Genomic DNA, 17125 nt, shown 5'->3' with positions numbered 1-17125 from the left:
AGCTTCCCACATCCTCAAACTCCACAGCAACACCTCTGACTCTGGCAACACCTTTGATGACATTCAAAATGCTTACAGCTCTCAAGGATGTTCTTTTAATGAGAGGTAAGCGCCAGTTCTCACTAAGTGAGCGGGCTGGCCAGAACAAACACAGGCTGGCCAACAACATTTAACGAGCAGAGCCATGACATGTAACGACATAATTAGCACCAGTTCAGCTCACGATGGACCAGCCCCAAAAGAGCAGCATTGAATCAGATCTCTGATCTGTTTGGTGCTGGTCTTGGGCAATAGCTAAGGATTTATCTTCGGCCAAGTCGACACTAAAACGTTAGGTGAACCCAGCGACCTTGCTTAGGGGTGTGAAAACTCCACACCCCTGAGTGAGGCAGTGAAGCCGACCTAACCCCTGGTGCAGCCTGCGCTAGGTTGATGGAAGAATTCTTCACTGGCCTAGCTACTGCCTCTTGGGGAGATGGATTAAGGGCGGCAGAACCCCTCCCATTGCCATAGGGAACGTCGACACGGAAGCGCTGCAGCTGTGTCGCTGTCCCAGTTTCAGTATAGACGTAGCCCAAGCTTGGCGGATATGGCATAATGCACATCCCAGCTGTTTGCTCCATCTCGCTCCTCTGTAGAAACGTTCTCCACAATGGAGCACGAGCGATCGCCCTTGGCTGTGGGCCCACTCGCCGAGTACTTTAGTTCCTGGAGGAGATCAGTGCCAGGAAGCGCATCAGGCCCCCTCTGTGAAGAGCAAATGGAAGCATGGTGCCTATCTGTCCCTGAGAACTAAGCTCATGGGTCAGCCTCTAACTTGGTCAAAGCAAACTCCCTCCCAGCCAAGGGCACAGCAAGTACATGCAGGAAACATCTCCGCTATTGCTGGGCAGCAGGTGCTGTCTCTTCCCAAGCACGAACCCACTCTCGACAGCTTGCGATCAGAGCCAGCCAAGCGGAACCCTCGCGAAACCAGATCCAGGAGAAGCCAATGTCACTGGGACAGCCTGCGATGAACAGAGCACTCAAGAGAGTCAATCCGACTGGCTGATGTACAAACCATTCATCCCAGAGGAATCCCCTGCAGGAAACCGCATCTCCCGTTAAAATATTATGCATAAACCTGTGCTGTTGTGGGGGTCTGTTCCCCCACCCCCGATTTCAGTTTAAAAGAGTAACCGGTTTGTAGGAACAATGACCGGCTGGAGTTGATGGCCTGAGACGCATTTGAGTGCAAAAAATGCTCTGCCACCTTGACTGTTATTTCATTACGTGAATTCCTCTAAAAGATCCTGCTGCTTCCTAGCAACGAGGATGGGGAGTGAGATGAGGTCAGCCCTGATGGGTGCTCCAGTGGGATGCTGCTTGCTTACACAGATTCTGCTCACACTCCCAAGCCCCGCTCAGGGTCCTGTCAGGGAATCACATCCTGCGCATGACAGTGTTTACTAAACACAGGCGGCCTGATGTTAATTGAATGCGGCACCAGCTCCACCGTCAGGGTCTGTTGTGACTGCACTGAGGTCCCCAGAGGGAAGGGGGAATGGGGCGGGTGGGAAAAAAAAGGAAGGAAAAACGGCGACCTGGTCTCACCTCTTGTTCTGAGAGCCCATCGATAATTTCTGACACCTCGTGTTCGCTGCGTGCGGCCGACATGGAGAGACCGCTACCCCTCTGTCCTACCCTGCTGGGAAATGGCAGTGAAACACTGAAAAACGTATGCCCTGTCTTGTACTTGGCACCGCGCCTCGATCATTTCCCGGGACTCCTCGCATTCGAAAGGTGGCGCAGTCAAAACAGGGAACAGAGCCTGCCTTGGAGGCGAGAGGGAAGACCTCGCACACGTGGGCTACAATTAAAGAAAACCAAACCAAACCCATGTCCTTCCCTGCGTCTACCTGGAGACTTAGTGTGCGGCAAGCCAGGGTGCAAATCTGGAGTGCGCTAGCCAGCTGCACACTCAGCAGCAGTGTGTCAAAGGACTTTCCAGTGCGCAGGAGCAGCGTCCACCTGGCGACTTAGGGCCAGGCAGGATACTGGGCTGTACATTCACACCCTGGCTTGCCACACGCTGCATCTCCGGGTAGATAAACCTTTAGATTAACTCGAGGAATATTTACAATCCATAGGACTTTCCACCATAGTTTTGCATTTCATGCATCCTGAACACTGCAATAAACCAGTCACCGTTTCACTTCTGCTTCTGCTCAGCTCCAGGTCATCTTGCCCACTGCGGTTGAGACTGGGCTGCAAATGCTGCAGGGAAATGCTTAGACCCAGACCCAGAAAGCTTTTCATTAACCATTTTTTGTTAAAGCATGAAAAACCTGGCTGTTAATATTAGATTTTTTTTTTTTTAACGCTTTTCTTTTTAAGCAGCTAAGCCCTAAACATGGGGTCTCAACTCCCGGACAGAGCCTACACTCTTTTATTTAACTACACACATTTTTTTAAAAGCTAAAGACAAAGAAGCTGTAGGGTGGGACTTTTACAAGCGCCCAACTCTGCTCGCACTGAGGTCAATGGTAAAATTCCCACTGAATATGGCGCCACGCTAAACAGTCTGGGTCCTGACTTGCTAAGGCTTCTTAAGCCGACAACCGGCTGGTTTCAGCAAAACAGGGCTGAGGTCAGGACCCCTCTCAGTGAGGGGCGATCGACTCTGGCAGCACCTTCTCCTCTTGCTCTGGAACAGCCTGACCTTCGGGGCGCTTCTGAAGATGAGGTGAGTTGAGGAGAAGTAAATGAGCTGTGGGAATGGGAGTGGTGGTGGACAATGCTGATCATGTGAATGGAGCGAGTGAGCAAGACCTTTAACATCTTCAGATCTTTTGCAATCTTTTCTATCAGTTCTGCAAATGCTTGGCCTCTGTGCACATATCTAGATCAAAGCCTAGATAAATTTTTAACTGTCTACATGACTAAATAATTAGACTGCGTCTTCCCACCTTGATTTGAGCCTCCTAATATGGGACCAGGTATACCCTCTCCCAGTCAGATGTTCAGAGTGATGAACTAACCCCATGTGTCATGATGTGGCCAGCCAGGAAATTAACAACACAGGAAAAATGGAGATCTGGATTCTTGAAATTCCTCCTCCACTGTAGACAGTATGAGCTATTCTGATCCCCCTTGGGGAGAAAGAACCCGAGTTATTTGTTCATGGGGCTCTGTGGTTTGTGCATCTAACAGTTATTCCATTGCAGGAGGAGGGGGCTTGTTTCCCCGGGACCCACCCCCCACCATTTTAGACCATATTTGAACCCCAGCCCCCTATAGGCAAAGGAGAAAGGCTGCCTAGCCTCTTCCTACCGCTTCTCCTCTAACCTCTGCATGCGCTCCTGGAGTTCCCGCTGCTTCCGGATCTCTGGGAACTGCTTCTCATAGTACTCCCGCACTTTGCTCTCCTTGGCACGGCGCCGGGGGTTATTTTCAATGCGCTCCACTTTCTTTTCCCAGGCTTCCATCAGCTGGTCATAGCGCTGGCAAAACTTCTGTTCCTGAAAGGGCAAGCGAGAGGGGGAAGATCAGAAAACAGCCCCAGACAGAGTAGCTCCTCAAGCCCTTCCCTCGATGGCTTGTCGGGCTGAAGAGCAGCCAAGCCGCACAGAACAGTAGCAGGGTTTGTTAGGTAAGTTGCACAGGGCTGGGGACCAGAAAGAACAAGGAAGCTCAAATCAAGTGTTCTGAACAGAGGAGATTTTGTTCTTAGAGTTGGAAAACTTCCATGATGTCCTCGTCCTAAAGGTCCCTTTCTGAGTGGGACTTTGCTTTTCTGAAGCACTGAGTATCTCCAAACACTTTACACACATCCATCCATTAATCAAAGCCCGTCTCCCCCCCACCCCTACCCCAACGAGGCAGATACGGTTCTGCTAGGAGATGGAATAAGATACACATAAGGAAACTGAGGCGCACAGAGAAGACAAAGAGCTCGCCAAAGGACACAACGCAGGAGTAGAAGGCCCCCCATGTCCCTGATCTAATCACTGGATGACATTTCCTCCTGTAGACTGTTACTCTCATTCACTGTCTTTATCAGCAGAGTTTAAGAACATCTGGTTACAAGCACAACACACGCACTTTGGGTAAGTCTACACTGCAATCAGAGGTGTCCTTGCAGCTTAAGGAGGCAGACCCACGTTAGCTTTCATCTAGCCAGCATGGCTACAAGTATCAGGGAAGACGTGGTAGCACAAGCTGTCCAGGTGCACCAGGAGTTCATGGCACTACGTCTCCGCTGCTATTTTCAGCTGTGCAAGTGCAGATACAGCGAGCACAGGTACGACTGCCCGAGCGACAACCACACCTCCAACTGCAGCGTAAACATGTCCTAACTACTGACGCTGGAACTAGCCCTTCCAACCACAACAGTGGAGCAAGGGCCCCGTTTTCCAGGCACCGGGCTCCATTCTCCTCTTTGTTTCACTCTGGACAGGGCCAGATAAGCACCTAAGGTAGGTAGGCAGATGTACTTGCACCGGGTGTGCAAAAAACAGAAGCTCCTTTGAAAATCTAGCCCAAGATCGACGCCCGCTGTCAGGTGTGCGCTAACGCCTCCCACTGAAGGCTTTGGAAGCTGCAAACCCACAACATGGTTGGAGTTTGTTCTAGAACAGTAAGGAAAAAATTAACCAAGACATGCATTTCACAATCCCAACCGCATTATCATCACCATCACTATCCACATTAAAGTGGAGCCTACAGGCCCCAAATGAGATTCAAGCCCTATTGGGCAGGCACTGTTCAAACACCTCCCCTCCCGCCACAAAGGCTATTGAAATCCCTCTGCACCAGCCCCACGAGAGGTGGTCCCAGCCCTGAAGAGCCTGCAACCTAAACAGACAAGACACACAAGGGGCACGAGGAAAACAGAGAGATGAGATTTCAACTGCATTACAGTCAAGGCCCGAAGCATTTTGTTTCAGAAAAGAATCGCCAAAACCACAAGTACCTCCAAGTAATTCCCAGGTGGAGAAGAGCAGCACTTGAGTAAACACAGCAGGATTAATGAAACTTCAGTGCCAAAGCTGCTGCAAACAGAGTCTCTGGGGGATAAGGAGCAGAATATGGCTGGTTTCTCCCGTGGGTAAGTTAGAGCATCTCAAAAAATACCCCAGTATTACCAAAACTCATCAATACTCAAAGTCCTGCTATTGCCACAAAGATTTTACGGTGATTTTTCTTCAGCCTTCTACGCCCTGGTGCATCTCAATCAGAAAGGATGAGAAGAAAGAGGGAAAAAAAACAAACAAACAAAAATATACCAGAGAGGGAAAAAACAATCCATAAGAGCTGTTCCTGAGGGAACGGAGTCAACCTTTTGCATCCCGACATGAAAGAGCAAACTAGAAGTGTCAGCACTAGGTGCTGGCAGGCTTCCATGCCCTGTGGAAGTCAGTCTCTCTCTCTCTCTCTCTCTCACACACACACACTTACTTACTTTTGAGAATTGGAGGCTATTTCTTTGGAAGCCCAACCTGAAACACTGAGGGGAAACTGGATTCTCGTGATGGCTGGTGGTTTTTCTTTAATAATTAGCCCACTCAACTCCTGTACAACGCTTTCAGCCTTCAAAGCCCTTCACCAATGTCAACTGAGGTTTTGGTGAATTCAAGCGCTGCCTACGAGCACAGAGCCCTGGATTCTCGGAGCCACGCATGCGGTGCAAACTCTAGCCACAAACGACTCGTGGAGAATTCCCCTGGCTGACAGAAACACCCTACTGGCATAAAGCTGGACACGACTCCTTCCCCAGCACCCCACGCAGAGTAGGGGATGTGGTGGGAGAGGGAGGGGCATTGTGGAACAGAGCTCAACCAATTCTTCAGTAGAGGTAGTGATAAGTTAGAGGCAACAGGGAGGTGGAATTCGGGCACAGGGGAAAATTGAGTCCAGGCGTGTTCAGCGTGTCAGTGCAGACATCCCAACCCAGCTTCACACCATACCCCAAACCTGACATGGGGGACCAGCCTGCCCCAGAGCTCCATCAATTCTTCCATGCACATTCCCCGTCAACCCACGCAGGACATCCTAAGCATACAACTAAATCCAACCAATAGTAGGGATACAGAGTGATTCTACAAGCAGGGATTCTGTGCATTCTGCTTCCTGTCCACTCCCAGCAAGGTCTCATTTGATGGCAGGGTGGGTTTCCCAAAAAACACAATGGAAGCCCGACTGCTTAGGACATTTATATACTCAACCAGATAGCAGGCTTGATCAGAGAACAGACCAACAGGAGAAGTTCTCCTCCAGCAGGAGTGGGGAACCACAGAGGCTGGAGATGAAAGAGACCTACTATATTCTCGCCTCCAATGTACTATTTTTCCTTACTTTATATTCGCACCTGTGCTCTGCGCTGCCCAGTTTTAAATGACTCAAGCAATAACTGGTAGGTCTTTTACATCTCTAATGTCTAAGGATCATTTATTCTCTTGGAAGAAGAGACATTCGGAAAAACTTCTTAACTGTCAGAGTGGTTTTAGCACTGGAATAAATTGCCTAGGGAGGTTGTGGAATCTCCATCATTGGGGATTTTTAAGAGCAGGTTGGACAAACACCTGTCAGGATGGTCTAGATAATACTTAGTCCTGCCTTGAGTGCAGGGGACTGGCTTAGATGACTTCTTGAGGTCCCTTCCAGTCCTATTATTTGTTTCTTCCCTTTAGGGATATAAAGTTTAATGGGGTAGACAGAACCCTAGGAAATGCAGAAAACATAGTTCATCCCATTCCCTACTGGCTCTGGTCATTTTACAGTGTGTACACACACACACACACACACACACACACTTCCATCAGTATGCAGGAAGGTTTGCTTGAGTAGCTTCCATTGCTGCTCAGCCCATACAGTTCTGTTCCTTCCCATTGGTGTAATTTAAAAGACTGCCCTTCTCTGGACACTAAAAATACCCTGTTAGCAACACTAAAGCGCCTAATCAGGAAACCAAGGTAAGAGCGAAGGCGTTCAGGCCTGTTACCACACCTTCTGAGCAGCCAGAGAAGCTAACAGTGAACCAGAACAGTCCAAGTGCAAGGAGGGGGGCGGGGCGCTGATTGACAAACATGGCTCTGCAGGCCAGATTCTGCTCCAAGTTACACTGGTGTAAACCCAGAACAACTCCATGCAACTTCCTTCTGGCACAACCATCCCCCTGCCCATAGGGGCCCACCACCACCACATCCAAGCACCTCCCAAGTATTATGGTTTTACCCTCATAACGAACGCTAAAGTTTCACTCCGACTAAAAGGTACCCCCTCCCGCCATGGGAATAATACTCTCTTGCATGCTAAAGCCTAGGTCACACCTTTAAGGCAGCACCCTGAAAAGGGACCGTGTGTAAGCAGCGCCCCACAGAGGGTACTGGGCCTCAGACACAATTTATTCCCTTCTGCCCTCTTGCTCTGGGTGGGAGGCAGGAACTTACTGCAGCTTATTCCCACTGTTATGCCTGGCCAGCCCGTTCCCTGCAGAAAGACCCAAGTGAGGAGCAGCGGCTGGCGCTGCACACTAGACCCACACCCAAGATTCAGGGAGGTCGTACTTGGCCACACAGTGGGTGGAGCCGTCCATATTTGGCTGGGGAAGGCAAGAATGCAGCCCAGCCATAACCGAGCACTCCCCCAGCTAACCAGACAGGCCCTTCCAATGGTCACGCTTTCATCCTTCATGCTGGGGTTCAAAGCAAACTCAGGTCCAAGTGAAGGCAACCGGGTTTGCCAGTGGGGATTTTCAGGTTTCATTCTGAGTGACACTCACCCACTCTAGGCCAAAAATCAAGAAGTGAAAGCAGATGCCACTTTACCAAAATTCAATAGCCAACCCCAACCTCCCCCCCACCCGCTTGCGTCACGGAGTTCTCTAGTTTGGAAAGAGCTTATCAGCAACTGATTTCTTCATCAGTCATGCTCCGGGTCACAGCATCCAACACATCGCAAATCCAGATTTCAAAGAAATACAACCTCCTCTCCATCAGCTGTGCCCCACTGCGGGGGGAAGGTCTGCAGCTGTCAACTTCCCCACAGGTCTAACTCTCATCCAGTAACTTTCTCCTTCGAAAGACGCCTGACTGAAAGCTTTTGATGTGAGTGGGAATCTCTCCATTGACTTCACTGCACTGTGGATCAGGCTCAAAATCTTGAGTGGGTTGCCATTTGCCATGCAGATGGATCATGTCATTTATACGGGACACGTCCAACTCTGGCGTCCGTTGTACAGCAGTTTCAAAGCAGGGGAGAGCAGCCACGTCATCCAGAGACAAACACGGGCTCTTTTCCTACGGCCCCACTCCCTACTTGCGTTGGTTATTGTCAGAAATGGCACCTCGGTGCTGTGAATGCGCGCTCACTATGTAACCCGAGTCATACTGACGCACCAGCCTTGCACTGAAGAGTCTGTGTCCCTCGCGATAGGTAATCCTGATCTGGTGTAAGCGAGTCCATCTCCTACTGGAGGCAACAGGAGCTGTGCCTGCTTACCCCAAGGCCAAACTTGGCCTGATGTGACCTGCTTTGCTCCTCGCATCATCAGTAATATTTCAGTTCCAGCACCTTGACTGCCAGCAATGACGGTGGGAAGCAGAAAGGACGCACAGCTCGTGTCTAGAAACTGGGTTGGGCGTGCGACACTGACAAGTTCGAAACTGCATGAAGTGACTTGAAAACTCAACGATTGGGACCCCAGAACCTGTTCACCTAATTCAGACAACTGGCTCCCCAGGGCAGGACTCTGCCATTTGATGTGTCCGGCTACAATGACCCACGGCATGGCTGCAGCTGGCCCGGGCCAGCTGACTTGGGCTCACAGGGCGAAGAATGCTGCGTAGATGTTGTGGCTGGGGTCCGGGTTCTGGGACCCTTCCCCCCTCGTGGGGGCCCAGAGTTCGGGTGTCTACACAGCAGTTTTACAGCCCCGAAGCCCGAGCCAGCCGACCTAGGCCAGCCCCGGGTGTTTCACTGTTGTGCAGATGTACGCTAAAAGCCCAGGCCCAGGCCCAAATACAGTGCTCTATAACTAATACGCTATTAACTCAACAGGGGAGTTCGCCACTTCCCTCACCCGGATACCTGCACTTATTTTGGGAAGCAGGAGGGCGGCTACCGCACTAACCGAGACTCTTCCCACTTGCCCGGAGCGGGACCGAAGCGGCAGCTCCCCAGGCAGGATCCAGCTCTCAGCACGAGCGAGTGCCACCAGGGCCCAGCTGTGCCAGCTGTCAGGCCCAGGGAAATGAAAGGGGATCCAAGCCCTAACGCCCAACTGACTGGGCTGCAGATTCCGCTGTTTCAGCGTCTCTGTGTTCAGTGCTTTGAAACATTCAGCTTTTCATTTGGCACAAAAAAATGACTTGGCCAGCATTGCCCCTTCCCCGCACCACCCATCAGCTCATCTCGGAGCAGTACGTTTCAGCCTGATTCCCAAACCCGTTACCACGCAGCCTGAGAGCAGGTGAGCTGCCCCATTGCGGCTGAGCGGTAGCATCTCCCACGTGGCTGGGAGCACGGAAGCCAACGATGCTCAGCTAAACCAGAGCCTCCTTTGCATCCCCCTAAAGTCCTTTCCCCACAAAATTCAGGAGAAGAGTTGCCATTCACTCTTGCCACAGAGACAGTGATACTCAGACCTCACTGATGCAAGAACCAAATTAGTCATCACCATGACTCAAAAGAGCCACCGTAGTGTGAATTCATTGTTTCATTTATTATTGTGAATATATATAATTTGCACAGCAAAATGACCAACCAAGTATTCTACAACTGGTTAATAACACAGTATAAGCATCCTGATTGGTTAATAATTTGATCATCCAGTGTTTTAACGTCATGTGCCTCATAGAGCCGCAGGAGACACATTAGAGAGCCACTTGCAGCTCCCAAGCCTCAGCCGGAGCATGACTGCTCTACAAGCTGCAGACACAGCCCATGACGGGCTATGGCCCAGATCCTCAAAGGCTCTTGGCACCTAACTCCCACTGATTTCCATGGGAATTAAGCACCCAAATACCTTTGAGGATCTGGGCCTAGATGTCCCAACACTGCCAGCCTTTGTCATTGCTATGGTCTAGCGGTCTGGGATTCGCTGTTCTGTACAGCATTTGAGATGGCAGGGTCTCTAGCATGGAAAGGGACAACCAAGAGGAACTGGACTTCCCAATCCCACGAGTCCCCATCAGCCAGGCTTGAAAGCAGGGTTAGAGTCAACCCCTTTGCCCTGCCCAATCCTGCCACCATCCCTGCAACTCCAGCATCTCTAAGAGCTGTCTTTTCCTCTCCACTTACAGGGCCAAAACCCATTGTAACTCCTCCTCTCAGCCTCCATGCTACTCACCTTGCTTCTTGCCAGCCTACCAGAGAGCTGCTGCTCACCCCCATCCTCCCCAGTGGCTGCACTGCCCACGGTGACGGCCAAACTCCCGAGCCTCGCTCTTGGAGCACGGCACAAAGGCCTCCTCCACCTCTGCTCTGACTTCACCTTCTCAGTCCCCAAGCTGCCCAAGGCCTTGTCTGCAGTGGGGATCTGCCTCCCTTGCAAACAGCGGTGGCTAGATGCCACACTGATGCATCAATGCAAAGCCCTGATGGAGACAGGCAAAGCTGTGGTTTGCACCAATTCGGCAGACAGCTGCTTCAAGCAGGCGAAGCTGCTTGACCTGCCTGCACTGGTGCAGCTAGCCCAGTGCCTGTCCCCTGAATGCTGAAACCCCCAGGGCACGTTCAAGCCCAAACCCTCCTCCTCCCAGACCAGTGGAATCACCGCCCTCTCTTTATGGCTGTAGTGACCATCTGCTCTAACAGGCCTTTGGTCATTGGTCTTTTAAGCTGCAGCAGTTTATTCCAGTGCTCTCTAGCATTGCCTCTGGCTGGCCTCTTCGAAAGGTGGAATCAGTTGTACATCTGTCAGTGACTTTCAGAGGCATCTGGGCAGGTAGGACCTTTTGAAAAGCTCAGCTTAAAAACACAAAACCCAGTGGACCAGATAGTGTCCCTGGATGTGAGCATGGGCTCCCATCCACACCCAGGGCAGAAACTGGCCCATAGCACAAGCCAGACCAAATTCGGTAGTCCTCTGTATTTACAGTTATTGCCAAAGCTTTATAGTCCACATCATTTTCCCTCCCAAGAGTCACTTATCGGAGAACATAGATCCGTGGGATGTGTCCATGGGGGAGGGAAAGGAACACAGAGTAACAGACAGAAAGCTATTGATGTTTCTATATAATCCCACAGCAAAATCACTTGCTCTCAAGCTGCCAAGTTTCAGGCCAAGTGGGTTTTTATGCTCCAGTTCTTATGCTGCTTTAAATGCAGTATTCAGGAGAGCTCTTGTCTAATGTTCAGTGCCTTCTTTTGATCTGTTACGCTGAGTGAATCTATGAAAGGAGTGACCAAGTGTAAAATGAGAGAGGGGTGGAGGCCATATAATCCAAACGACGACCTGCAAAGTTAGCAAGAATCTGAAAGATGACAGCATTCCCTTTTCAGAGCAGGGGCTCAGCTGCAATGTGAGGCAGTAATGAAGGGGACCATGGTTTGTTAGGTTAAATCACAGGTCGGCATTCCCCGGGGGTAGCGCCAATATAAAACCCAGCTGGGCCATTTGCCTTTGGAAAGAAATAAATCTGAACTGCATTTGATAATCAACTTCTTCCCATACCTTTGCATTTAATGCAGATCAGATTTACTCCTTGTGAAAGGAGTACTTCTAGCATATTAGTCATTTAAAGTAATGGAATAATACGACAATAAAACCCTGTATCTGTTTTGTCTTTAGAGCACCAGATTTGATTCAGACAAATAAAAGCCCAAGTAAATTTTCTGGGGCTAGCAAAAAATTGACCCTGAAGTTCAAGGGGGAACAACAGTAATCAGCTCTTTGTATAGTCCTTGGCAATATCCAACATTTCTTGGGATGTCAGGAAGTATCATTAATATACCTGTTCCACAGATGTGGAACTGAGGCAGGGGGCATTGGCTTACTCCAGGCCCATTGGGGAGACCAGTATCAGATTTTCTGGCTCCTACTCCCATTGTCAAACCACACTTTCTCTCAGAATGCTGCACAATTAGGACAGGATGCTGTCCCCGGGTGGCTGGCCCTGTAAGAGGAGCTGGGCCCAGCCTCACCTGTGACACATCAGCTCCCGCCCAGCCGAGACAGATCTGCCAGGGATCAGGGTATTATAAAAGCCAGCTTGTAGGCCAGCTGGGGAGAGAGCTGCCGGGAGCAGGCAGGCGCTGGCAGGGAATCCTAGTTCAAGGGGGGGAGAGCTACAGGAAGCAGGCTGGCTCCTGTGGGAGGCCCTGGAGAAGGGTATGGCTCTAAGGCATGTGGCTTGCAGAGTGGAAACCTGTAAGGAATAGACAGGCCCTTGCAGACGACCCCAGGTTAGGGGAAAGGGACTAGTTTTCTGTGGAAGAAATAAAGAATAAAGGGCCTGAACCAGACCCTGGACATGGCTTCACTCCTTCCTGGGCTGAGGGGACAGGCCAGCAGCCTGCAATGCCAACCCACATAATGCAGGGCACAATGGCTCAACACACACCCTGCATCTGCATAACGTGGCCTCTCCGTTTTCCGGGGGCCATCACGTCTCATGCAGACTGGCAGGTTTGCCGCGGGCATACACATTCCGCACGGCTACCCAAGCCCTGCTGTGTGTGGTGCTGGGAGCGTCTTCAAGCACGACCACCTGCTTTTCCAAATCTAAAAAGGAAGCCAGCCCTTCCGAAGCCGAGAAATACAAACATGCTGTCGCTGGGTTGTCGGGGACACGGTCCCGCGGCCAGACCCCGTCAGTCCGTCACCTCCCACCTTTCGAAGGGGACAGTCCCAGCTGGTCAAAGTGGCACATCGCTCTCTGAAACAGGCAAAGCCTCTGGATCCCAGGCCGCAGTCTGGGAAGTGGGACGGTCCCCGGGATCCCTTGCTTCCTGCCACACACTATTGGTTGCGAGGAAGTGATAAAGGCAAGACACGTTCAGCTGAATGCACGTCCCAGCTTGAGGCCAGCAAAGATGCTGTTCAGGAGTCCATCCGCAGAGAGCCGACACATTCTGTTCTCCGGTTTCTCTGTCCCCGCTGCCCTTTCCCTCTATTTCTCCCCTTCCTTCTCCTACTGTCTTCACAGAGGTGGCGGGATTCTTCCCGGCCACGCTGAAGCACAGCCAGCATGCGCTCTGCTCCTGACCCCACCCATGCTGCTAACAGAAGCGCTCTCCGTGATGGTGCCCCCACGGGGCTGGTGTAGCACAGACACTCCCCTCCAGCAGCCTCAGCATGGAGCAGGAACCCCATAAAATAGAGCCCAGCATTGGGACTTTCCTGCCCCCCTAGGGACGTGTAGGAGTTTTTTGGTTTCAAGAGCAGCTCACCTGGGAACTCAGGAAAAGGGGGGAACTGGAGCAAAAAGCAAAAGACTGTGAAACCAGCCCAGTGACTTCTCCCATCATGGGCAAGAAGCGGCAGGTAATCTGAACAGACCCCACCAGCACAGAGATTTCCCAGCTGCTCCTCTCCTAGTGAGGCCACCTGTGCCAGACAGCAAATAAACAAACAACTCAAAATAAGCAGGCAAATGAGGACATGCTCCAAGGTTCATTCTGCTGCCAAAAAGTCTGCCACGTTTTCCTGCTTTTACAGCTCCGTGTTTGGGAAAAGGCTAAAAACAGCCCGTGAAGTTTTGCGAGCGGTGGCCTGTATGCTGGGATGCAGCTGGCTGCTGCTGCTGTGTGCCAGTCTGTGGTTTCCCTGGAGAAAGGGCAAGGCTCCGAGTCTCACAATTTAGGAAGGCAAAGGCTTCCTTTTCCAAAAAGCAAACAGGATTATGCAGGACACTTGGAACCTGTGACCCCCACCCAGCTGATGCTCCATGAGGGCTGCCCAGAAAACATTCATTCCGCTTCATGAAAAATGTCGCGGTTACTAAAAAGAGTTTTTGTTCACACTGGAGGGAAATGGAGACTTTTCCGAATCAGGGAATTGAATACGGGTCTTCTGCACCCCATGTGAGTGCTCTAGCCACCAAACTAGAGTCAAATCTCCCCGCTGTTCCACTTTGTACAAAGAATCAGCCATTCATACCAAACAGAATACTCCAAAACAGAATCTGAACCCGGGTCTTCCTTATTCCAGGTGAGCACTCTAGCCACTGGGCTATTTTGGCCATTTTCTTTCTTTTAAGCACATGCACACTCACCCTGGGCCTGATCCACCTTCGCACGGAAATTTTCATCAGAACGGAGATGTTGCCACACACAGTTTTGACTTTGACAAATTGGCATTTTCCCACAAAAAAAGAAGTCTTGTCAAAAAATTCCTGACCTGCTCTAGGCTACCTTACTTCTCCCGTAACCTCCAGTCTCCTCTGTGCGATACACAAACACACACCCTGCACCGCTAGTGGCCATTACAGACCCCAATGCACTGGCTCAGGGGTTCTCAAATGTCACGGCACCGTGACCCCCTTCTGACAACGAAAATTACTACACGACCCCAGGAGGGAGGACCGAAGTCTGAGCCTGCCTGAGCCCTGCCACCCTGGGGTGGGGAGCAAAGCCGAAGGCCAAGGGCTTCAGCCCCAGGCGGGGGGCCTGTAACCTGAGCCCTCCCACCTAGGGCTGAAGCCATGGGGCTTCAGCTTTGGCCCTGGGTAGTGGAGCTCGGGCTTCGTCCCCGGGCCCCAGCAATCTAACACGAGATTTAGATTGAGAACCGCTGCACTCGTCTGTTGTGCAAGAGTGTGTGTGGGAGGGAGCTTACGCCGGCTGTGTCTACACTACCGGCACTGCAGCAACACAGCAGCTAGGCTGCTGTCGCATAGGAGATTCCTACAGCAACACAAGGGCTGCTCCCATCGCTGCAGTAAATTCACCTCCTGAGCAACATACCTCGGTTGACCTACATTCCAGGTGTAGACCAGGCCTGAGAGGCAAAACAACCGGCCCACAGTCACCCAGCAGGTCAGTGGGAGAGCCAGGAATAGAACCCAGGTCAGCTGAGCCCAGTCCAGGGCTCCATCCACTAGGCCACGCTGCTGATATCCTGATGACACAGTTCAGTCACTAACAAAACAGACCAGATTAAAACCAGTGTCTGAGTGGTAAATAACGTACCCCTTTACCAGTCCCCTGAGCCATCCAATCCCTGGCTGCACCAGGCAAACGCAATCAGTATCTAATGTAGAACTATGTCCACATCATGCGATTTGTCTAACGGTGATATATGAAAAGGTGCATATGTATGAGAGAGAGAGAGATGAACGGAAACATTCCAGAATAGACAAGTGCTTTTCATTTCTTTTTTTAAAGAGCGTCTGCTCTATGAAATAGGCAGCTAGACGTGCCCATTTTGCGAAGAGAAACAGCAAAGGCATTCACTTTGCAACTTCAGCAACAGTATACTGCCTATTCTACGAAAATAGGCCATATGCTCCCCCCTAAATTGAAGAATCCCCATTCAAGGGCACGGAACAAACCGGGTGGCAGAAATTTACTGATTCTTCATAGTAGGCAATTTTTCTGCAAGCCACGTTTTGGGTCCCATGCAGTTGCAGTCAAATGAAACTGCCCCTCCACCTCCTCACTACTTACAACAGAGCAACCTATTCAAGATTTAGTTCAATGGAGGGTATCACACACAGTACCAGAAACAACCCTGCTTAGTTCCTCTGTGCTTCCAACAAAACCACATGCTGCTTTGCAAATGCTCTATTTTGAGGAAGAAAATATTGATGTTCTTCTCTCAAATGCAAAAACCATCAGTTATTCCAGGCAGTGTATTTGGGGAAGGAGGGTTACGAAGCAAAAAGCCAAATGACTTAAAGGTGAATTCCAACCCACAGGAGAACTGCGCTATCCCTTTGGAATGCACATCCCGGGGCATCACAAAAGGTTTTTTAAAAACACAGAAAAGAACAAGCACGCGCCCTTATTCACTAGGGGTAACAGCCATGCTCTGATCGCTGGCTCTGATACAGGAACAGCCCCTCCAAGCGTGGCTTTTACAGTCACAGCTTTAATACCACTTCCCCGATGTGCATTATTCAAAGCTTTCCTAACTATCCCTCCCAGGTTCATGCAAACTTCCACTCCCACGGAACTTAACAAAACCTGCTAACCCTTCCACATCAGAAGCTAAGTCCGACATTTCAGGCTTCCCCACAGAGGGCAGCTCAGTAGTGTCTATATCGAAGTCTGAGTTTCTAAATAGTCTAACGTGAAAGTCCATTGCAACATATAGCTGACATGGAAAAAAAAATACATGCCTTACCTGTGAGACTAATAATCATTTAGATTCTTAAAACAAAAATTGTTTACAATCTGATTTGTGCTTCCCAATCTGGGCTGTTTGTTTACTTTTCGCATTTCACTTAGTTTGGACAATGGATAATAGACTGGTCAGTTTCACTTTTGTTTCTAGGTTTCACTTTCCAGTGACCATGGAGCAGCACTATGGGGTCCTTCCGTTACTTTCCAGAGGCAATGTTGTATAAAATCTGAAGTTTAGGTTTATAACCATCTGACCAGGTCCCTTCAAAATCTCACCATAAAACCCATGTCTTTTCCATTACGTAACTAAGAGTAACTTCCATGAAAAGTGTTTGCAGTTCACTTTTAGACAGCTTTTCTTGCAACAGAATTGGACGGAGCTGTTTTGTTTTGTTTTAAACCACAAATTCCTAAAACGTAATTCTGTGGTCAGCTGGAAAGAGTGAGATTAATCTTCATACAATTTGTCTGCTGTGGAGTCAACATAAGCTTCACTCTTCTCTCAGGACCCGATTACTTACACTGAGTAGAAACATACTCCACAAACAGTCCCACTGAAATCAACGACGGACTCCACTATGGATAAAGCAAGAGGCTGTTCGCCTTTCCTGTGAATGGGGATATTTGTGGAGTAAGGTACTGCCGAACCGCAGAATCAGGCCCTGGGTTAGTTGCATACAAGTTACTTTTATAATGGAGGCTGCTACAGCATGGAAGACAGAGGATCCTACAAGAAGGAAAAAAAGCAACAGGTAACATGCTAAATACCAACCTGTCTGTGCTGGGATCCCTCCTTTTGTTTTCTACGTACAAGAGCTAAACATGGAGTCTTCTTTGCATCTGTTATGCACATATA

The 17125-nt window shown here is 50.1% G+C and overlaps 1 protein-coding gene across 47 annotated transcripts in view; it reads right to left on the bottom strand.

Annotated features, from left to right (window-relative positions):
* NCOR2 (nuclear receptor corepressor 2) overlaps positions 1 to 17125 on the bottom strand; it is a 397818-nt gene that overhangs the window by 141316 nt on the left and 239377 nt on the right. For 26 of the 47 annotated variants that reach the window (XM_043529097.1, XM_043529118.1, XM_043529125.1 and 23 more), the window contains 2 exons: positions 3313 to 3500; positions 1594 to 1687 (listed from right to left, as the gene is read on the bottom strand). In XM_043529097.1, the coding sequence (XP_043385032.1) occupies positions 1594 to 1687; positions 3313 to 3500 (282 nt within the window). The remainder of the gene's footprint in view (positions 1 to 1593; positions 1688 to 3312; positions 3501 to 17125) is intronic. The other 21 variants (XM_037879169.2, XM_043529136.1, XM_043529141.1 and 18 more) reach the window with 3 other exon arrangements.

This window comes from Chelonia mydas, chromosome 15 (genome assembly GCF_015237465.2).
Source record: "Chelonia mydas isolate rCheMyd1 chromosome 15, rCheMyd1.pri.v2, whole genome shotgun sequence".
NCBI lineage: Eukaryota > Metazoa > Chordata > Testudines > Cheloniidae > Chelonia > Chelonia mydas.
This window is presented reverse-complemented; position numbering and strand designations above follow the sequence as displayed.